Source organism: Chionomys nivalis, chromosome 5, assembly GCF_950005125.1.
Source record: "Chionomys nivalis chromosome 5, mChiNiv1.1, whole genome shotgun sequence".
Taxonomy (NCBI): domain Eukaryota; kingdom Metazoa; phylum Chordata; class Mammalia; order Rodentia; family Cricetidae; genus Chionomys; species Chionomys nivalis.
This window is the reverse complement of record NC_080090.1, coordinates 39515730-39538492: the sequence shown is the minus strand read 5'-3', so window position 1 is coordinate 39538492 and position 22763 is coordinate 39515730. Positions and strand designations below refer to the sequence as shown.

The window sequence follows — 22763 nt, the reverse complement described above, 5'->3', positions numbered from 1 at the left end:
GTTGACCAAAAACTAGCCGGGCGGTGGTGGCGCACGACTTTAATCCCAGCACTCGGGAGGCAGAGGCAGGCGGATCTCTGTGAGTTCGAGACCAGCCTGGTCTACAAGAGCTAGTTCCGGGACAGGCTCCAAAACCACAGAGAAACCGTCTCAAAAAAACAAAACAAAAAAAAAAAAAAAAAAAAAAAAAGGGGCTGGAGAGATGGCTCAGCGGTTAAGAGCATTGCCTGCTCTTCCAAAGGTCCTGAGTTCAATTCCCAGCAACCACATGGTGGCTCACAACCATCTGCAATGAGGTCTGGTGCCCTCTTCTGGCCTGCAGGCATACACACAGAAAGAATATTGTATACACAATAAATAAATATTAAAAAAAAAAACAAAAAAAAACTAACCAGTGTACTCAGGGAGAAAGACAAAAATAACCACATCAGAGACAGGGGTAGGCTAGAGAAGACAGCTTCTGGCCACGGGGCTGTTAAGGGGGGGGGTGTTGTGGGGAGAAGGTGTGGGGGTGGGCCCAGTGAGGTCAGTCAGGAGAAGCTGTGGTGAGGAAGAAGGGTATGTCGGGCAGGAGTTCCTACGCGCAGAGGTTTCAGCTCAGAGTCACACAGCGACTGGGGGGTGGGGGGGGGGACGGGGGACGACGGGACTGACCTGAGAGGAGGGTGCCTTTTGGACCCTGTGGGCTTAGTTGGTAAGAATCTGCTTTGCCCTACTTCCTTCCTTTCCGTCTTGCAGAGGGAGACTGATTCACACTCCCTAGTCCCTCCCATCAGTCTCGGTTGCGAGATCTACCCTGTCTCGAAAAACCAAAAAAAAAAAAAAAAAAAAAAAAAAAAAAACCTCAAGGAAGGGGAGACACAAAGGCCACCAATCCGACCGCCTCATAGTGCCAAATCCTACTTACCTGCCTGTTTTCCCTAACAGGGTTGCAACTTTCCACTACCAACAACATGTCCAGTTTGAACTCTGGTTGGGAAGCTGGTGCAGCCACCGGCTGGATAGCTCTGGCCGGTACATTACCTCCCCTGACTTTTCCTGTAAAAGGCCCCGGGGGTAGCTCTGTTTGCAAGTTTAGTGGGGGAGCCTCTGGTCTCGTCAACTCCTACTCCTCTCTGAGCCAATCAGAGGTGGCTCCCTCAAAGCAGCCGCCAGGACGCTCCAAGTAAGGCACAAAGGCAATTTTGCTTGTGGTAATATGGACTTGACAACAAAGATATCAACAACAACAACCCCTCCCCCAAACGGCCCCCTGGAGAGGCCTGTCTGTAAGCAGAGTTTAAGAGGTTGCTCTAGGGAAAGCGGAAATGATGTCAGCTTTGTGAAAACAACCTTTCCATTGCCTCCACTGATTCCCTTTTGTTCTCTACCTTGGAGCCAAAACAGACAGGAGGGAAGTTTGTTTGTTTGTTTGTTTCTGTTTTCTTTTGTTTTCCCCTCCACGAGGCACTTTAAAAAGTAGTGTCTGAGTCTTCCACGTGAGGAGAAAGGCCGTTCACAGTGAAGCCCATGCAGTGTGGGGTTGGGCATTGCAGAAGCTTCTGACCTTTCCAGAGGTCTCTCTTTTTTTTTTTTTTTTTTTTTGGTTTTTCGAGACAGGGTTTCTCTGTGGTTTTGGAGCCTGTCCTGGAACTAGCTCTTGTAGACCAGGCTGGTCTCGAACTCACAGAGATCCGCCTGCCTCTGCCTCCCAAGTACTGGGATTAAAGGCGTGCGCCACCACCGCCCGGCCTCAGAGGTCTCTGTTTGACATTGGCTCAAGCATGGAATTAGTAGGCAAAGCCACCTCCCCACACCCCCCCACACCCCACCCCCGCTTATCTGCAGGGGAGGGATCAGTTCTCAGCTGGCCAGGCCAGTGTCACTGATACAGCTGGTGTCATCGTTACCTTCCACTAACAGATCACTCGACACCTACTGGCCCAGGCAGGGTTGGGTCTGAGTAGAGGTATGGACTCTTATTGTCCCAGAGCCCCAGATGAAGCCACTCTGCAAGGCATGGCAGAAATGCAATGACCAGCAAGCAACCTAGGGCTAGATTGCTTCCTGCCTCCAATTCGGCTCTCAGCTCCTCAGTTATCACTGCTTGGTTCTATATTGCTGTCCCATCAAAGATGCTAAATAAGAAAAGGACACCTGGAGTGGCCCCAAAGTGAGGACCCAGAACAGAAGTTTGACTCCAGGCCTGGATTGGGGATCTACCTGGCCTTGCAGTTCTGACGGCTGTGCTCCCGCGTGCATCCCCTCCAGCATCATGCTGCAGCAAATCCTGCACGACATGTACATTGACCCCGAGCTTCTGGCTGAGCTCAGTGATGTGCAAAAGCACATCCTCTTCTACAAGATGAGAGAGGAGCAGCTTCGGCGCTGGAGGGAGCGGGAGGCCTGGGACACCCTGGCCCAGGCAGAAGGCCTCAGGCCGGCAAAGGTCAAGCGAGGTATGTGGCTTGGAGTCACCCAGGAGGTAAAAATGTTTATGCGTCCAGCCTGAGTTCTTTCATATGGTCACTAATGTTATAAAAGACGGGGGATTTGAAACTCCTATGCTGGGGGCTCTGATTCCACTAGCTTGGGTTTTCTATCTTCCAACCAGGAGGATAGATGAAGGATATGGCCAGGATTATGCCTGACCCAGATGGGCTGGGGAAATGGGAACTTGCTTTGTCTTGTTGTATATGGCTCACATTCTGAGACAACACCACTGAAACCATGTTGGCAACTACATGACAGATAATAGACAACAGTCTTTCTATCATTCTTTTTCTGATTCTGGAAATTGGGTCTAAGACCTTCTACATGCTAGGTAGGCACTCTGCCATTAAGGTGCATGCCCAGACCAAGGATGTATTCTTCTGCCTCCCTACCAGTTCTAGGCGTAGTGCCTTGAAGATCTGTATGTCCTTCGTCCCTGCCATGTAGACTCTGGATCTCAGCTCAGGCCTGTACTCTACATCCTGCCTCTCTGTGCATGTTAGAGGATGCTGTGGTTGTATTTGGAGGTTCATTGCGCATCTGGCAGAAGGATTTTAGGAAATTTCTTTGGACGATTATTCATCATCTCCAAATGGCATTAGCAACTTCAGGCAAGAAGCAAGGGCCCTGTCTTCTTTATATTCAAAGTTTTTTTGTCAGTCAAAGCCATGGGCTGATGCTAAATGACCTGCTTGTGACCTCTATCTGGCCTCAGACAGGCTATTGCACCTTGGACAGGATGTAAGATCCTGTTGTGGAGAGTAGCTTTTGTGTATGTTGCACTTGCTTTGTGGTCAGTTTGAATGCTTTAATAGTAAATTCTGAGTTACCAATAACTCAGTGTTGGTGTTGCATGCATTAAGGACGGCAATTTTCTTTGGTGTCATTTGATCAAGAATGAGCCCAGATTCAATGTGCTACTTCAGCCGCACTATAGCTTCCATCATCTTCTGTCTGTTGGATGAGTCTGTTTATGTGCCCGATAAGGCTGTCTTGTGAATCTGTCTGTCCCTGTCTCTCCCGCTCTGTCCCTAACCAAGGGTTTTCTCTCTGTTTTATTGAACAGTACAGAAAGCATCACTTGGAGGGGGGAGGGATGAAGGGTACTTTACAGAAATCTTGAACACAGTTTTATGAGAGATTAAATCACTGATCCCCACTGACCGCAAGTAACCCAGATAACAAAGAGTACTATAAACATCATTGTTTACCAAGCAATGTTTGTATGCTTCATTCAATATTTATGGTGGATGGTCCTTTTCTAGGATTGTTTTCATCCAATATTTGCTGGTTTTGGCAAGTGATTATTATGACACATGTACCAAACACATGCATTACTCTTGAGTGAGGGGCATGGGAGCTACCTTGCATGACCTTGCTTGGCTCCTTGGCCCTTGCCTCAACAGTATTCCCTATGCTGATACTTGGGTCAACTGTGTGCCCTGTGGTCCTTTTATTCAAAGTCGCCAAGGCTAAAACTTGGTACAGTCCACTAAAGTCCGCTGGATTTAGATTTTGGCAATGCATTAGTTTAGGCAGGAAAAGTTGATTACCTGGGAACTCTAGGCAATTAATGTTGGTTGTTACACTGCCTTCTTAAAGGCAGATTAAACAAACAGGCAGAGTTCACAGTAGGATAGCAATCTTAAGTCTTAGTAATGTCTCAAGGTATATTATTAACTCTGGCTGTGAGGTACAGTAAAAGTTTCAGTCTTTAAAAATGTAAAGGCTATTTTATCATAACACATTGCCATAACTCTATACTTGGCAACACAAATACACTTGCTTTCTTTTTTGTTCCCATGACCCTCACTTGGCCTCCATCTGTACATCAAATGAACTGTATTGCTTTGATCTGTTCAAAGTGTTCAATCCTGGCCAAATCTTATAGGCTGGTCATATAGGCCCATTGGTGACCTAACTTCTGCCTTCCATTCCAGCCTCACTGTTGGTCTGCCCCAACACATACCAATTGGCATGATGGCACCTCCTAATCATGTCCATGTTTTTCTTACTGTTGGCAATGTCCTTTTGTTTTATGAGTGCCTGCCCTGCTCCTGGAGACTTGGAGGATGCCCTTGGTATAGGAAGGACTTGCTCCTCTGTAGCTTCCTGGCACTAGGACCAACCCCAGCTGTAGAGTTTGTCACCCTGGCATTGTTATTCATCATTCACTTGTCTGGCTCTCCCAGTAGATCCCAAACTGCTAAACCTTGGAGCTTTACTTCACTGTGTTTTCCTCCCTTGGGGCCCAGCATAGACCTGGGACAATGTTGAATACCTGTTTTGAACAAGAACTAGCAGAAACACCTTCCACCTGCCCCCACCCTCCCTGTAGGGTGATTGTACCAGAGCTCTGACATGACTGCGAGGGGGATTGGTGCTAAGTCTGGGCTCCGAGCTCTGGCAACCGAATCACTAGCTGGGGAAGTTCACAGTCAAAGCTTTCTAGCCCCCCTCTGCCTGAGTCCTAAGGCCTCACACCTGTCTGGTAGCTCCTCTGGGAGAACGATAGATGCCTACAAATTTAACTGCAAAAATATTTAGGTGGCAATTTATCACATGCTGACACCTACATTTTCATATATAAATTATACATTATACTCATTTGGGTTTCTGGTGCAGAAGATTCTTTTTTGGGTAATTAGATTTGTGATTTATAAAGAATAGAAAAGAGAGGGAGCTTACTGAGGAATGTGTGCCTCCCAGGCCAAAATCCCATTCAGTTTTCAGTCCGTGATCTCTTCAGTGCTGCCCCCTCGGGAACTGCTTAGGCCTGACCCTGGAGAATTCTAGACAAGAGACTGGCTGTGCCCCAGGAACCAAAAAACTTTTTGCTGGAGGGTTGAGAGTGCATATTGCCTGATTCCTGTCCTGGAATCATGACAAGGAGTCTTGAAGACCCTACACCCTGTGTGTCAACTTTGTTCAGGCACAATCCTGAAGGCTCCCTCTGGCCCTATTTCAGGTGAGAGTGCTGAGCCTCACAGAACAGATGCAATACAGCCAATGGTACCCAGCTGCTGAGAAATGAAGTCAAATATGCATCCCATGACTTTGACTTAGAGTCTCATGGCCGAACTTTTCCTATACATTTCCTCCTGATCTTGGAAATGCAGTTAAATGAATAATCTATCATTTGTTCTCGTGTCTAGCCACTCACCCGTACATTCACTTATCCTAAGTGCTGACATCGATGGGGTTGTATAGTTTTAGCCTTTGAAACTTTGACTAGAAGGATCCCAGGGTACCCAGTTACACAAGTGCCAGGATCCAGGTGTCGTGCAAGGCATCTGTATGGTGGCTCAAGGTAGGAACATCCTTATATTTTTCTCCCCTGCATGCTTGCCTTCCTTTCTCCTAACCTGTTCTGAAGGACACATCTACTGTGCCCCTGTTGTGTGATCTGCTGGCTTCTTGGGATTTCTCTACAGCATTGCTCAAGCATGCTCATCCTGAAATGGTCTCATGCTTCTCTGGTCATTGTCTCCAACCTGTTTGTTTTTTTGACCCTCTTCTTTCACTGGGAAAAATTTCCAGCTTACAGTAGACCCGAGTTCACCACCTGGGAGCTCAGGTCATACTCTGATAGCACTCCCTCCATTAGAAGTCTCTGCGGGTCACAGGAGATGACCAGGTCAGGCAACATATCCCCAATTGCTAGGAGTCTTAGCTAGGGTCATCCTTGTAGATTCCTGGGAGATTCCCTTATACCAGGTTTTTACCTGGCCCTGAAATGCACCCCTTTCCAGTCATCTGTTTTAGTATGCTCTTCCACTGCCCCTCAACACCTGCTCACTCACGTTCCCATTCCGCCTCCCACAGTCCACTCAGGAAATTTTAAATCACAATTAAGATGTAAAGAGGCACTCCAGCTTACTGGTTGTGATGGCTAATCTTGATGTCAGCTTGACAGGATTCCTATCCACTTAAGAGACAAACCTCTGGGTATTTCTGTGAGGCTGATCTCACAGGGGTTTTTGGTTTTTTGGTTTTTTTTTTTGTTTTTTTTTTTTTTTTTTTTTTTTTTGAGGTGGGAATACCACCCTGAATGTGGATAGCACCATTCCGTGGTCTGGGATCCCAGGCTAAAGGAAAAAGAAAGCATGGGTCTGGAGAGCTGTCTCAGGTTAGGACACTGTTCTTGCAGAGAGCTAGATTAGGTCACCTGCATGGAGGCAAATGCCTTTCCTGACTTGAACAGGGCTCCAGTGGAGAATGCTGGACTGAACTACCCAGATTTAATTTCTCTTTTCTTGTGTCAGAGACTTGTGCATGTCACCTCCTGCTTCCCCCTCCAGCCTGGAGGTCAGCAGGGACAGTCCCTGAAAAAGGAACTAGCTATATCGCCTTGTAATCTGATCACAGGTCTCAGCTGCAGCTCTGCAGAAGTAACAGCTTGCAGATGGCTTCATTGCTTCTCTGTCTCAGAGTCGTGAACACGATTGCTTTCTAGTTTCTTCTCACCTAAGAATTAGCAATGCTTCTCTCTGCACACGGTTTGAACTGAAAAACTCCTCATGCTGTTTGTTTGCAAACAATGTCTCCCTCATGCTACCCAGTATCTCCCCGTTGTTATCTAGGCTCTTTCCCGAGCTATTCAATGTTTCCCCCATGCTATCCAGGGTCTCTGCCATGCTCTCCAGTTGTACTAATGTTCTCATTCCCTAACAGCTTGAATGTGGACAGGTGTGTGATGTTTGGTGGGAGTCAAAAATTCTTTTTTGCATGTGAGTGTTAGTTTCTTGGTATTGTTTGTTGAAAAAAAAAATCCCCTTTCAATTTTATTATCTTGGCACTATTGTTGAAAAACAGTTGACAAAAAAGTACATATGACTATTTCTGGGTTCTTTCTACTCGTCAACCAATGTATGTATCTACCCTTACGTAAATATCACTGTGGTTGTGGCTTTCTATTAAATATTGAAAGTGTAGCTTTCTAATAAATTTAAAACTGGAACTATGTAGGCTATTCACCTTTTTGAAGATTTGTTTTGTTTATTATAGCTCTTTTATTATGGCAAATATTAGAATCAGCTTTCATGCTGGGAATTTAAGGTAGCATTGAATATTTGGATCAGTCTGTTGATCATATTAAGAACAGTCCTGGGTATGTAGTTCAGGCCGGCATCTAATGACCCTTCTGCCTCAACGTCTCAGGGAATTCTAGGTACGTGCTCCCCATCCTGCACCCCCCACCCCATGGTCATCTTTGTTTACGCATTCTTTTTGTAGTGAACCTATGGATTATTTTCTCTTTTTAGGCTATGGCGAGCAATGCTTCTATGAACATTCGTGCACAAGGATTTTGTTTTTTAACTATTGGTTGGTTGTTGTTCTTTTATTTTTGAGACAGGGTTTAATATCTAGCACAGGCTGGCCTCAATCTCACAGGGATCCTCCTGCCTCATCCTTCCACGTGCTGACATTACATGTGTATGGTACTGTGCCTAGTTTCACATGTACATTTCTGTATGGAAATGTGTTTTTCTTTCTCTTGGTTGTAATCACCAGGTTATCTTGTAACCCTACATTCCAAGCAACAGTTACGGAGGGATTTATTTTTCCCATATTTTTGCCAATTCTTGTTATTAACTGTCTTGCTAATGCCTAGTGGCTATGGCAAGTTATGGTATTATTCATTTATGTGTGTGTGTATGTGTGTGTACATGTGCTATCACATGTGTGTGGTGGTCAGTTCTCTCAATTTAATCTCCAGGATTAAACTCAGGTTATCAGATTTGGTGGCAAGCACTTTTATCTACTAAGCCATTGTGCCAGACCGCATATCATGTCTTTAAAAATAATATTTAAAAATTTTTCTCATTAAAATCATTTGAATCTATAGATATAGTAAAAATAATATAAATTTTCATGGTTTTTAATACCTTTGTCGAAAGTCTATGTTTGTATTTTTTCTTTAAACTATTCTGATGTATTTCAGAGCCATTTTGATGGAATTCTAGTCTATAATCTTATTCTTGGATCCTCACAATATATTCAACTGTTACTCAAATTCAGTGTGTATCACACTTATGTCCATTCCTTATTTTAATATGTGCTTTGGGTCTGTAAACAATATGCCACATAATCTGTATATAAATGGCACAATTCTATCATACAGTAACCTGAGCTGAATTTCGTGGCTCTTTATTTTTTTAGAGATGCAGTTATGTTGTTTAGCCTCTTTTTCTTGCCATACACTATGGTATCATAAAATACAGTATCATTTTCCTCTATTATTTATGTAATTTTCAATTTCTCACATTTTGAGCAACACCTCCAGGAAACATCTTGCTCGGTCTCTCTGAACACACATGCAAGACAGCTGTCAGGTTGTTTGCTGGGAAGCATTACTTTCTAATCATAATGGGGACCATTTCAACTTTATATTAAATATTGCTATTATCTTCAAAATGGTTGTGCCTGTGCCTTCTCCTTTGAGGCGATTTTAAGAAGTTTTGGTGTTCTACCGTTACACCTTTCGGTGCTTTCCAGTGTTGTATGAGCGAAATGACGGTTGGTTGTTGTTTGCATTCCTTTATCTTTAATTGGTGGTGAAGTTAAGTATTTTTGGTATTTATCAGTCATTTACAGGAATTATTTGTGTGTTCTAGGTATTAAACCTTTCCCCCTGATCAGCATAATATAAGGAATTTATGCTATAGCATTATGGAATGATCCTCAAAGTGTGGTTCCTGGATCCCTAGGACATTTTGAGACCCTTCTGGGATGGTCAGTTTATGAAGTTAAAACTGTGCTCCTTTTAACTGTATTTGTTCTAAGGCTGTAAAATCAATAGTGGGTGTCACAGTTAGGATCTGTAATGTTTCCTAAAGCCCCAGATATTGAAGGCTTGGTCCTCAGTCTGGTGCTATTGGGAGGTGCTAGGACTGTCGGTCTAGTAGAAAGCCTCCTGGTCATTGGGGATATGTTCTCAGAAGGGATTGTGGGATTTCATTCACTTCCTCTCCTGATTAGGATGTGACCCATCTGCTCTGGTGTGTGACTCCACCATAGTGCGATATCCCTCACTAGGTCGGCCAGATCATGTTCTGAAATCTCCAAACTCTAAGCCCTGTAAAAAGGTTTAAAATAACCATGTTTTTCCTTACTGGTTGATTAGCTCAGATATTTGTCATAGTGATAGAAAGCCAACTCATGCAGTGAGGAAGTCTGGTAGCATACTGGTAGTGGTCAATGTATATTCCATACAAGTGACTGATGGCTTCACTCTGCAGTGAAACAGTAGACATTTTATTGTGTGAGAAATGAGAGGGCAACGGCAAGCATTACTACAGCAGGATGCAGAAGTATTTTGAGAAAGACGTTCTGTGCTTGTTTCAGTAATTTGATAAACTAATTTCTTTCGTTTTTCCTTGTTTTTACTTAAGAGACAATTGCCAGGCATTGATTTATATTTTTTCATAGGTAAGTATTTAAAAATGCATAAAGAGAATCTGTTACTTCAAGAAAAGTAACTGACAAAATTTACGCCAATGATAAAATTTCTGGTTTCAAGCAAAAAGGCAAGACTTTTTGGAAAACGTCTATCCATCACAAGGAGCTTACAGATGGCGGAATGTGTAGCACTTTTTCTCATAAGATCATGATTACATTTAAAATGTATCTTTTCTGATTCTGTTAAGGTAAAACCTATGTTTAGAAGATCTGTTTGCTATCTTGACCCAATGAGCAAAGTAACAAAGTCATGCATAAGTACAAGGTCTGTTCAAAGTACAATATGAGCCAGTGGAGTTTTATTCTTAAATTAAAATGTGTATGTGTGTGTGTCTTGAGACAAGGTCTTGTCCTGTAGCCATACTGGCCTCAAGTGCTTATTCTTCCATTATTGCTTGCTTAGTAGCTGGGATCATGGACACGCACAAAAACATGCTTTCTATCCCAGCAAATGTAGGCAGATCTCTGTGAGTTTGATGCTAGCCTCAACTATACAGTGAGTTCCAGTACAAAAGACTGGGGCTGGAGAGATGGCTCAGTGTTGCTCTTCTTAAGGACCAAGGTTCGGTTCCTAGCACCCACACCAGGCCAGTCTTAACCACCTGTAACTGCAGCTGCAGGAGATTAGTGTCCTTGTTCATCATACATACACGCACACGTGCATGCACTCACACATGTGTGCATGCACACACACACACACACCAAAACAAATCAAAAATAAAGTCTTACAAAAAAATCTTTAGACCTTTTATTTTGAAGTAATTCAGATTTATTTGAGAAGAATTTCAAGAGTTTGGAGAATACCTACAGCATTCCCACCAAACGTCCCCTAATGTGTAACATCCTTATGTCATCACAATAAATAATTTTTAATGTCAAAAGCTCAATGGCCTTATTGATATGGTTTAGATTTCTATGTTGTAATTAATCTTTAGCAACCTGCGACTAGCTGGGCATGGTGGCGCGTGCCTACAGTCAAGCACTGGGGAGAACTATCACACATTCAAGACCACTGGGGCTATAAATGAGTTCAGGGCTAGCCTAAGCTACATAGGCAAGACCCTATCTCTAAATAAATAAGTAAACAAAAAGAGTATCCATGACTTATTGAATCTTACTTCAGTATCTAAGGCTACCTAGGGAAAAGCTGAAATGTCTTCTCTTTCTTCCAAACGCATGTTGACAATTTTTTTAATGTACATCAACCAAAATTATCTATCACAAAGGGTAAAGTCAGAAGACACAAGAACCCTGTTTCCTTTTAATTAGGCTGGATAGTCAATAGATTTGCAAAAGTGTAAAACAATACCCAATTTTTAAATAATAAATCATAGAGAAATATATTTTAAAACAAGTCTTGGGTGTACATAATGTTTTTACCTTTTTTTTTTGTTTTTTTTTTTGTTTTTTCGAGACAGGGTTTCTCTGTGGTTTTGGAGCCTGTCCTGGAACTAGCTCTTGTAGACCAGGCTGGACTTGAACTCACAGAGATTCGCCTGCCTCTGCCTCCCAAGTGCTGGGATTAAAGGCGTGCGCCACCAACGCCCGGCTGTTTTTACCATTTTTAAGTTAAAGTTTGTATATTAATGTGATAGATGTTCTTTATATATTTTTATTTTTGAGATTTCATACATTTATGCAATGAAATATTACCTTCTATCCCTTTTTTCTCCTCCAATTCCTCCTATCACTCAAACATATCCCTTCCTAACTTCATGTTTGTTTGTTTTTTTTAAAAAAATAACCCATTAAGTCCAGTTAGTGCTGCCCATATATGCAACTAGAGATACATGTGTTTATCCCACCATCTCTCTAATCCCGTTCCTCATTCTCTGATAACTGTAGTAAGAAGGGTTGCTTGTTGGTTCCTGGCACCTGGCTAGCTTAGACCGAAAATAATCACACAGAAACTGTATTAATTAAATCACTGCTTGGCCCATTAGCTCTAGCTTCTTATTGGCTAACTCTTAAATTAATTTAATCCATTTCTATGAATCTGTATATTGCCAAGTGGCTGTGGCTTACTGGCTAAAGTTCCCGAGTCTGTCTCTGGTTGGCGGCTACATGGTGTCTGTCTGACTCTGCCCTTCTTCCTCCCAGCATTCAGCTTAGCATTCCCTGCCTTCCTAAGTTCTGCCCTATCAACAAGCCAAGGCAATTTCTTTATTCATTTACCAATAAAAGCAACACATAGAAAGAAGGACCTCCCCACACCAGATAACCACTTTACATCCACATATGTGTGAGTTCATGTGATATTTGCATTTTTGTGCCTGGCTTTTTCACTTCACACAGTCTTCTCTCCTCCTAGGTTCACTTATATGGTTGAAAATGATATGAATTCCTACTTTTCCAGGCTCAAATAGTATATTCTACTGTAATATGGTATTAAATTTTCATTATTCATTCCTTAATTTTTAAAATTGTTTTTATGTGTTCATGACTCTTGGTGGACACAGGTTGACCCCATGGCAGTTGTGCACAGTGCCATAATGAATATGCTTGTGCAGACATCTTTGTTATAACGACTTAATTTCTTTTGGATATATACATATATGTGTGTGTGTGTGTACTTGTTGACACCTTTAGTCCTGGTTTTCAGAGAAATTTCTATACTGTTTTTTACAATGGCTGCATTAATCCACATTCTTACACCAGGATACAAATGCCCCTTTCTCTCTATGCTCTCCCAAGCTTTTATTTAAAAAAAAAAAAATTCTGGGCGCTGGTGGCACATGCCTTTAATCTCAGCAGTTAGGAAACAGAGGCAGGCAGATCTCAGTGTGTTCAAGGTCAGCCTGGTCTACAGAGCAAGTTTGAGAACAGTCAGAACTACACAGAAAAACCCTGTCTTGAAAAATAATAAACAAAAAAACCCACAAATAAATAAAATGCTTTATGTGTGTGGGTGTTTTGCCTGCATGTGTATCTGTGCCCACATGCATTCTGTATCCACCAGGGCAGAATAGGGTGTTAGGTCCCCTGGAACTAGAGTTCCAGATAGTCATGAGCTGCCATCTGGGTGCTGGGAATGGAACCGAGGTCCTCTACAGGAGCAACAAGTAATGGCTGAGCATCTCTCCAGCCCAGTGGTTCTCAATCTTCCTAATGCTGCTATCCTTTATCACGGTTCCTCATGTTGTAAGTGACCCGAACCATAAAATTATATTTGTTGCTACTTCATAACTGTAAATTTGCTATTGTTATGAGTCACAGTGTAAATATGGGGCATGTAAGATATTGATATGCAACCGCTGAGAAAGGGTTGTTTGACCTTCCCAAAGGGGTCTCCACCCACAGGTTGAGAACACTGCTCTAGCTCCTTCCGCCAAGAATTTTAGCTTTATATATTTGCTGCTCACTCTTCCAACAAGCATGGAGTGATATCCCACAGTGCTTTGACTTGAGCTTCTCTGATGATTAATGAGGCTGAATGTTTTCTCTCACAGCTGGCCATTTGTAGGGATTCTTTGGAGAGGTGTCTATTCAAGCCCTGTGCCCATTTTAAAACAGAATCATTTGTTTTATTGATATTGTGTTGCCTGAGTTCCGTATGTATTTGGATGCTAGCCCTTAATGAGGTGTATGTTTGCACCTCATTTCTCTCCCCATAGGTTGCCTTTTCACTCTGATCATTGTTCTATCAAGTATACATCCAGAAGAAAGACAGACAATGGAGCCTGGAGGGCAGTGGCTCATGATTGTAGCCCTAATGATAATTCTGCTGACTTACAAATATTGCTTTTTTTTATAAAACAATTTTGTACAATTATGTAATGAGTTTGTCACTATTTAAAATAAATAAATATTTAAAATTTTCTCACTTGACCTTGAGTAAAGAAAGTAGAGAGGGAGGCTGGGGGCCTTGTTGCAGAGAGCCCTGTAATGCAAGGAATTTTTGGCCAGGAGTCAGATGCCTCAGTCATGAGCCTGGCCTGTCAGTCAGAGACTGGGGCAGCCTCTGGGAAATAACTGTAAGCAAACACCAGGTCCTGGAGGCTGGCGGTTTCATTTAGTGGCATCTGCTGTAGTGGAGTTAGAGAGCCCATGAGCACAGCCACACTGTGCTTTGTGTCCTGGGGCATCTCATTCATGGAGACAGCTAACTGAGCTCTGTCAGGCAAAACTCTTCAGAATTTAATCTTTTGCATCTCTCTCTCTCTTTCTCTCTCTGTGTGTGAGAGAGAGAGAGGGGGGGGAGAGGAGAGAGAGAGAGAGAGAGAGAGAGAGAGAGAGAGAGAGAGAGAGAGAGAGAGATTATTTTACCACATTGCCCAGTTACCCTAGAATTCATGATCCCCCTGCCTCAATCTGCAGAGTACAAAGATCACAGACATTCACCACCACGGCCAGTACATCTCTTACAATTTGAAACCCAAATTTCTCTCTTCTCTCCATTCTCTTTCACTTCTCCCCGCAAAACACTTGATTCCTTCTTGAATTCTAGGTGTTTTTTTCCCTCTTAACACCATGTCAAATACATCCAATACACACCGCTATTGCTTCATTTTTTTTTCCCCAACTCAGAAAACAGGGTCTGCCTTTTAAGCCCTAATGAGTCTGCGGCATTTTTACCAGCAGTTTGTTCCTGCATGCTTGGGTCTCCAGCTCTTTGGTCTGCTAGATATCACTCACCACCCGGATGTTAAAGCCAGATGCAGGGTTTCTATTGCTGTGGCAACCCTGTCACTGAGGAACATCACTGATCTAGTCAAGACATCAGTGGAACCTGCTGTTATTGGCAGACTAAGGGCTCTCGGTGGCCGCATCCAGCAAAGGTTCATTTCTTGCTCAAATTACAACACGAGGCTCCAGGCTGCTTCATCTTGCAATGCTGCCATTTCTGATTCCTTCTTTCTAGTCATTGGCTAGGCAAACGAGAGGGTAGAGGAGACTCTCTGACACCTGATTGCCTCAGCCCGGGAACAGCCCAAGTCGTTTCTTATCGAGCATCACACTAGCCTGGATATTTTTGCCAATGTGGACCTCATTAGAGCTCATCTTTGATGCTTGCCTCTGGTGCTGTGTTGGCTGTTATGTTCCTCCGTAGAGGGGATGGTGTAAGGGAATGCCTTGAATCTGCACCAGAATCTGTACTCAAGCCACTGCCGGTCTGTCGAGTTGTGTGATGGCTATAATAATGTGTGCGATGCTCCGGTTCAGCCTGTTCCTTAACTGGAAACTATGTGTTTCTTTTCTTTCTCTTCTTCGTTCCACTGTGAGGCAGCAAGCAACAAGCACATCCAGTGGCTGTTGGGAGCAGATGGCGAGGTCTGGGTGTGGGTCATGGGTGAAGGCCCTGGTGACAAGCCCTATGAAGAGATCTCCGAGGAGCTGATTGCAGAGAGAGCACGCCTGCAAGCACAGAGAGAGGCTGAGGAGCTCTGGTGAGAGGTGCTGGCTGGGAGGGGACTGGGTAGGGCATGAGTCTAGAGCCCTTGGTATATCTAAGCATGGTTGGAAATCTGAGGTGCTCTCAGTTGTGTTGAGCTCTGTCAAGATCAACTAACCAAGGCATCAGAGACTCCCCTCAGTAAACCTTGTAAGTTCAAGTGTTAGACCCACCAGATAGCTAAACTGGAACCTCAGTTTTCTTCCATTGGTGATATGGCCTAGAAACCTAACACCTCTTCCTGTAGCCTGAAGTTTGAATTTACCTGGACAGTATGGACTGCATGTTTGTGTCTGTGTGGCACTTGCTCATGTGCTCATGTGCCTGTGTTTGTGTGTGCTTGTATGTTTAAAATCCAGAGATGTGTAAATGTCAGATGTCTCCTTCTGTCATTCTCCATGCTATTTTTTGAGGCAGGGTCTCTCAGGGAACCTACAGCTCTCCCATGCAGCCAGACTGGATGGCCAGTGAAATTTAGGGATCCTCCTGTTTCTGTCACCCCAGGGCTGGGATTATATTGCATCCAGATTTATATGAGAGCTCTAGGGATCTGAATTCATTTCTTGTGCTCTCATGGTAAGTATTTTACCAACTGAACCATTTCTCCAGCCCCAGCCACTGTGGGAACTTCTCACAGGGATGGTCTAGAAATAGTGCTTCATTGTGGCTCTCTGTTGTTCCTCTGAATATTATTTATGTGTTCACCATAGGACAGCTGAGCCCTCAGGAAAGTTTGGAGTCAAACTCTCTTCATCAACAACTTTTAACTTTTTCCCCCTTGCCAAACTTGAAAATTCATGTGATGGTGTCTTTAGTGTCTTCCACCATCAAGTCAGAATGATGGTGTGTTAGATGTGAAGTTGTAACAATGTAAACAAGACTAAGACTATACTGAATTAAAGAACACCTACCATCCAAGCTAACCATGAAGAATATTTAAGAGATAAGAAATTTTTATTTGTACCTTGATAGATCCCATCAGTTCAAATCCTGAGGCTGTTGAAGATTCTCATGTAGTAGTCTATTATTACACAGGAATGCAACTTATTTATGTTTTTGATAGACATCTGAATTGATTTTCATTTCTTTTCCTGAAACTTCTCTGCTGACTACTATATACAGTTTTGGCTACTTGAATGATAAATGGGATTGTCATGTCTTGTTTCTTACCTTCCAGAATGGTCCTACTGGTTTACCTTCCCTTCCCCATCTCTCCCTTCCTTTGCTATCATGAGTTATGTTAATCTTTGTGTTTGCTGTTCTGTGTACTAAGGCAAGGTTGCTCATTGCTTTGACTTGAAGTTGCATTGTGATATGATCTTCTAGTTTTTCACTCAAGCTCACCCATGCTGCTGATCTTTTGGAAGGAAACAGAAGGAAGCAGAGATCACCAAGAAGTTCCGGGATGCCTTGGCCAATGAGAAAGCCCGGATCCTGGCAGAGAGGTGGAAAGTGGAGATGGAGGATCGCAAGGCTGCCAAAGTCCTGGAGGAACGTATACATGAGGAATTCAAGGTGGGACAATGCATGGGGCACCTGTGAGGGGCATCTGCTCTACCCTCCAAGTTTGGTGTGGCCACTGTTTGGTTTGAATCTCTTCTTGGCCATTGATTTTAGGTGTGTTGTAAGACAGAAATCTGGCATACTTGAGAAAGAAGGAAGTTGACACACCTTGGCCCATCTTCTTGTATAGATGAGGGAAATGAGGGCCAGATAAAGAAATTGTCAAGGCCATACATAATAGTGTTTGTGTACAGATTCAGGAAATGACTATTGGCCTTCTTCATCCCAAAAAGAATGTTTTGTAAAATTAGGCCCCAGGAACTGGGCTTCGGACCAGATAGTGTGATGGTTGGACTCTCCGGTCACATGGTGTTATTAACTAGGTCTAGAGCATTTTGGAATTGGTAAATGGGTTTCCCTACTCTCTGGTAGTGTGATGATTGGCTTTAATTGTCAGCTTGACACAATGCAGGCTCACCACAGAAATGAGTCCTTCATGACGAACTGCCTAAATGAGTTGGCTCTCATGGACCTGTCTCTGGAAGATTATCTTGATTACATTAATTGATATTGAAGGCTTAGCCTACAAAAGGGAACACTATGTCCTGGGTTTGGACCCTGAAGTAGAAAAGAGAACACGAGCTCAGTCTAAGCATAAAGGCATCTACTTTCTCAGCTCGTAACAAGCTGCTTGAGTTCCCACTACCATGACTTCTTTCCATGATGAACTATAACCTACAGGTTACAGTTAATGAGCTGAAATCACCCCTCTCTCCCTGAGTTGCTCTTGTCACAGTGTTTTATCACAGCAACAACAGGTAGGAAGTTTAAATCACCTGAAAGCATTTTTTTCATTATAGGTACAAAGCATTTATTTAATGGAAAACACACACACACAAATACACAAATAAGCAGAACACAAAACAAAAAAAAATCATATTCAGTCCCTACACTGTACTGTTTTGTAAGTTGCATTGTTGAAATCAAACACAGCTGGACTTTAGTCAAGGCAAGAAAATAGAGTTTGGGGCTGGGAGTATAGTATGCACAGAAATATGGGTTTCGTATTCAACATTTGTCAAAAACAAAAACAAAGGACAAAACAAAAAAGTGGTTTTTTTTTGTGACTTGACAGTGGCGGAGAGAGCTGCGATTCCTCAGCAGTGGCTGAGGTGATTTGTGGGAATGAGCACTCAGCGACAGGGCAGGGGAGAGCCTGTTTTCAGCAGTGGTAGAGGGGGTGAAGAAGCTAAAAGCAGGACAGCCTCTAATTAGATGCTGTTCCCTCAGCTAAGCAGTTGGTGAAGTGGGCATCTGTCCTCCATCAGAAGCTGGGGGAAGGAGCCCCTCCTTGATTACAGTGCCAAGTAACAGCTCTCCGGACATCCAGGCACATGCTTCTGAGTTGAAAGAGATGTCCACCCAAATTTAAGTTCCTTGTAGGGAGCGCTGTAAGAACAGACAGCCTCGTTAGGTGCAGGCTAGACCACATTGCACATTTTTCTGGCATTATTGAGCTTTCTGACAGAGTCACTTTCATGGGCCTGGATTCATCCCAGGAACATGGTCTTATGAGCTGGAAGCAAAACTGGAGTTCGGTTCCATCTCCCTATGTGCAGCTTCGGGAGGAATTAGCCATTGAGTTTCACTTGTCAGCATCTGCCCATTTTAAAACCTTCCTTCCTCCCTAGCAACTGCAGAGTGGGGACGTTGAGATATGTTCCTCAGCAGTCATTGCTTTTCTTAGTTATGCTTTTCGTATTTTCAGATGTATAGCAGCTCAAACCATTCCTGTGCCAAGCGCATTAATCTTTTTCTTTATCATTTGTTTTAGACCCAGAACGCTCACCTACACTTGTTTTTATACCTTTGATGCACTGGTTTCTCTGTATTTAATTTTTCTCCATTGTGGGAGAGGATATAGTAGCATGCTCTTGACTATTTTTTCCCCCAGCTACTCAGGCGTTGCAGGGGTGGTTGAGCCTCCCCCTTTCCCTTTGTCTGTTATCTTGACTGGAGTTTACTCTTTTCTTATCCTAGATTTCCTCAATGATTTATTATTCCCAAACCAAACTAAAATTGCTTAATTATTATAGCTTTAAAATAACTTTTACATCTTCTAGGTTTTTTTTGTTTTTGTTTTTGTTTTTTTTGCACAGTTTAGGTAAGAATCCCATCATTTTGCTTCATTTTCAAAATGTTTTTGACTAATAATCTCACCTATTTTTTCCTACCAGCAAAACTTTTAAATTACTTTCTTACTGTTCTTCCTCTCAAACAATAATTCATTGCAACATTCTGCAGCTGTGTTTGTGAAAATAGACATTTAAAAAACTATTCAATCAGCCGGACGGTGGTGGCGCATGCCTTTAATCCCAGCACTCAGGAGGCAGAGGCAGTGGATCTCTGTGAATTCGAGGCCAGCCTGGTCTACAAGAGCTAGTTTCAGGATAGGCTCTAAAACTACAGCGAAACCCTGTCTCAGAAAACCAAAACCAAAACAAAACCAAACTATTCAATCTCAGTATGTTCTTTGGGAATGTGTTGATTCTCTTGTGATCCAAAGCTACTTTCATCTTTGTGTCTTTGTTAACTTTTTATTACACACTTGTAAAAGCAAGGCTTTCCTAGTTCCCAAAGTCTCAGTGACTTCCATAAACCCATAAGCTTTTCTGAACCCTGGTAAAAGATTCAAATATCTCACACTTTCTTTTTAGTTAAACCATAGGCTGAGTAATTTTTGCTGTTTTGAATGAGGTTACTCAGTATGTATGTACACACACACACACACACACACACACACACACACACTTTTTTCTTCTGATACAGGGTCTTACTATGTAGTTCAGGTTGACCTTAAACACAGACTAATCTTACCACATCTGTCTCCCAAGAATTGGAATTACAAATGTGTACTACTACATTGGCTCAAACAATGCTTTTAAATCTATTGTAGTTACTGTTAGGTTTGTATGTATTTTAATTTTTGAGAATAGTATTTTAAATTTTTAAATGAAGTAGTATTCACTGTCTGTTTTATCAACAGGCAAAAGAGTTGGAGAAAAACATGAACATTTATACATTTTCACTTAAATTCATTAATGAATAATATTTGTTAAATTTGCTCTGCTTCTTTCACAAATATATGCATACATATGGATATATACACACATATGCATGTCTCTACACATCTTACCTGTACATGTCTATTTACTTAGGTATACACATATGTAAACACACACTTATAAACATAGACATACATGTGTATGTGCATATATATATATACAGATACATGTATTTATATGTACACTTTTGCATCTTTTTGCCATTGTTTTGTTGAACAACTTAAAAGAAGGTTGCATAGATACTGATACTCTAGCCTGCGTCAGCTAAGTACTTGCTGAACATTGTCATGTAGTATTTTCAGACTATAAGAACCATACCATCTATGCCACACTGCTCAGTTTAAATTGTAGTTTATCTATCTATCTATCTATCTATCTATCTATCTATCTATCTATCTAGTTAGGTTTTTTGAGACAGGGTTTCTCTGTAACTTTGGAGCCTGTCCTGGAACTAGCACTTGTAAACTAGGCTGGCCTTGAACTCACAGAGATCTGCCTGCCTCTGCCTTCCAAGTGCTGGGATTAAAGGCATGTGCCACCACCGCCTGGCAATTGTAGTATAATAGTTACTGTATACCATATGCATGAGGCTATGTTCCAAGAAGACTTCAGTTTTAGAGCTAGATAGGGGTGCCCTATAGGCCTGATAGCACTCTAAGCCCTTTGGCATGCACCTCCTCTGAGCAAGGACACTGCCCTTCAGAGCCACAGCAATTATTAAACCTATTGCGCTTAAGAGCAAAACTGTAAGGCGTGTCCTATCTGTCAGGTCCAAAAGAAACTTGGGACAAATGGCTAACTGTGGTGACTATTAGTGTACCAAAATGTCTGCTGGCTCCAGGTTCACTCGGTACCTCTGGCTCTTTTCAGCTCTTCTCATCCTCCACCACAAAGTAAGCTTCTGGGCTTCTCTTCCACCAGCTTCTCATTCCTACATAACCCTGCTGTTTCAGCCTTGGGCTCTCTTGGGTCACTCCTAGTTCTTTCCCTTTTGGTTCCCTTCTTCTCCCCCACCCCCTCCTGGCCCAGTTCATTCTGCCAGCCATGTTCTGTCTGCTACATTTTCTCTCTGCTCTAGATCCTTCCAGATGCCTCTGACTGTACTCTCCCTCATAGCTACAATAAAAACCTTCTCTTTATTTATACATTGGAATGGTTCTGCCCTCACTTTGTACATTAGGTGCCACCCCTCCCCCCACTTTATACAATATTCGACCCAAGATTGGAGAGAGGTTTATGCAGTTCAGGTTTACATATGATTTAGCTTTAAGCTGAGGAAGAAAGTATTTCTTTTTCTGTGTCTCTAACAGTGATCATGATAGGCTCCGTTTGCCTCTTTTTTTCCATACCCAGGGTTGAGTCTAGACACTTGGAGTGAGGTAAGGTAGAGCTGGGTCTTGGGTTCACTGCACAGAGAGATCACAGAGGGGTCATGTTTCTGGTAGAGATTCTGGTTGATGGTCTCCTTGAAAGCCTCAGTGATGGAAGGGTGACATTGTGGGTGCTCTGCCAGGGCTCACAGTGCTATCAGTGAGGCCACTTGGGCAGGCCTTCAGGTCACCGAAGGACTCAAAAGGGTATCTGGTGTTATTTCCAAAGAAGGTTCTCGTTCTGATGTGTGTGTCTTGGTTTTCAGCTTCAACTTGCTAAACATGCGTGTTTGAACTTTAATAGAAGTAGGCACCCTGATATAGCACGGCTTTGCTTTGAGAAGCCTCAGACATGGGAGACTGTAGGAGAGGCGCTGTTTCAGGCAGTGCCCTATCAGGAACTTCAAACGGGACTCTTGGTGGCTTGTTCTAGTGGTTAGCCCAAGTCTGTCCTGAGACCGGGTCTGGATTCTTAAAGGGCTGGTTGGCATCCCACCCCTTCATAAGAAGACTCTGGCCTTTAGCCAGGCTGCTATTGTCTCCCTCAGCCACATTTCCTCAGCTGACAATGGGAAGAAGCTTGGAGCATTCTCAAGATTTCCCACACCGTTTGGGGTGCTTGCCTCTCCTCTCGTTCTTGTCCTCCAGGGGTTCATAGCCAGGGCACTCGGCACCATGGAACATTTCATATTTACATTCTGGGCTCCTCCGTTGGGCCCAGCTCCTTTTGCTCAGTGATCTCAGGCTGGCCCAACAGTTCTGATGGTTGCCATAACAATGAGAATATTTTAGTGATTTTTGCTGTGAGAGTTGAGCCATTTTAGTGAGTCCTTGAGGTGCAAGATGCAATCCTGTGGATTTGTGGTGGCAAACTGTTTTCTTTTGTTGTCTCGGTCTTTGTGAAGAGGTCTGCCTTTGTCACAGTGAGTGGCCAGTTATTTTCCTTTAAGAAGAGAGGTTGCCGTAGACTACTGGCTCCCTGCTACAGTAGCCCTCTCAAGAGGCGGGGTAGCTGAACAATGACACTGTTGTTTAATGTTCTGCTTCCTGTCACCCACAGCTGGCTTCTGTAGGAATTTCACACTGTAATGCCTAGTCACATTGTAATGTGGGAAAATCATCACACCAGTCCTGACCCCTTGATCTTTCTCTAGAGGGCAGTCTCCTCACTATGGGCTCAATTGCCCCTACCCCCTTCATCTACACTGAAGGTCTTGAAACTTCCAGTACTTCAGGACATAATTGTATTTGAAGGCAAGGTCCTTATAAAGGCAATTTTAGCTAAAGTGCAATCTTTAGTGTTGGTTAGGCCTGAATACAATATCACTGGTATCCTTCTAAGAAGAATACATTGGAACCAGGGTGAAACAGCACTGACCACCTGCAGGCTGAGTTGACTCCTCAGGATGAATCAACTCTGCTGATGTGACTGGCCACCTG

At 43.0% G+C, this 22763-nt stretch overlaps 1 protein-coding gene across 2 annotated transcripts in view; it reads left to right on the top strand.

Annotated features, from left to right (window-relative positions):
- Window positions 1–2254: 2254 nt before the first annotated feature.
- Sh2d4b (SH2 domain containing 4B) overlaps window positions 2255–22763 on the top strand; it is a 58103-nt gene continuing 37594 nt past the window's right edge. The window contains exons 1-3 of one of the 2 annotated variants that reach the window (XM_057770553.1): window positions 2255–2438; window positions 15161–15320; window positions 16693–16840. In XM_057770553.1, coding sequence (XP_057626536.1) covers window positions 2255–2438; window positions 15161–15320; window positions 16693–16840 — 492 coding nt within the window. Of the gene's footprint in view, window positions 2453–15156; window positions 15321–16692; window positions 16841–22763 lie in introns of both variants that reach the window. The other variant, XM_057770552.1, reaches the window with a different exon arrangement.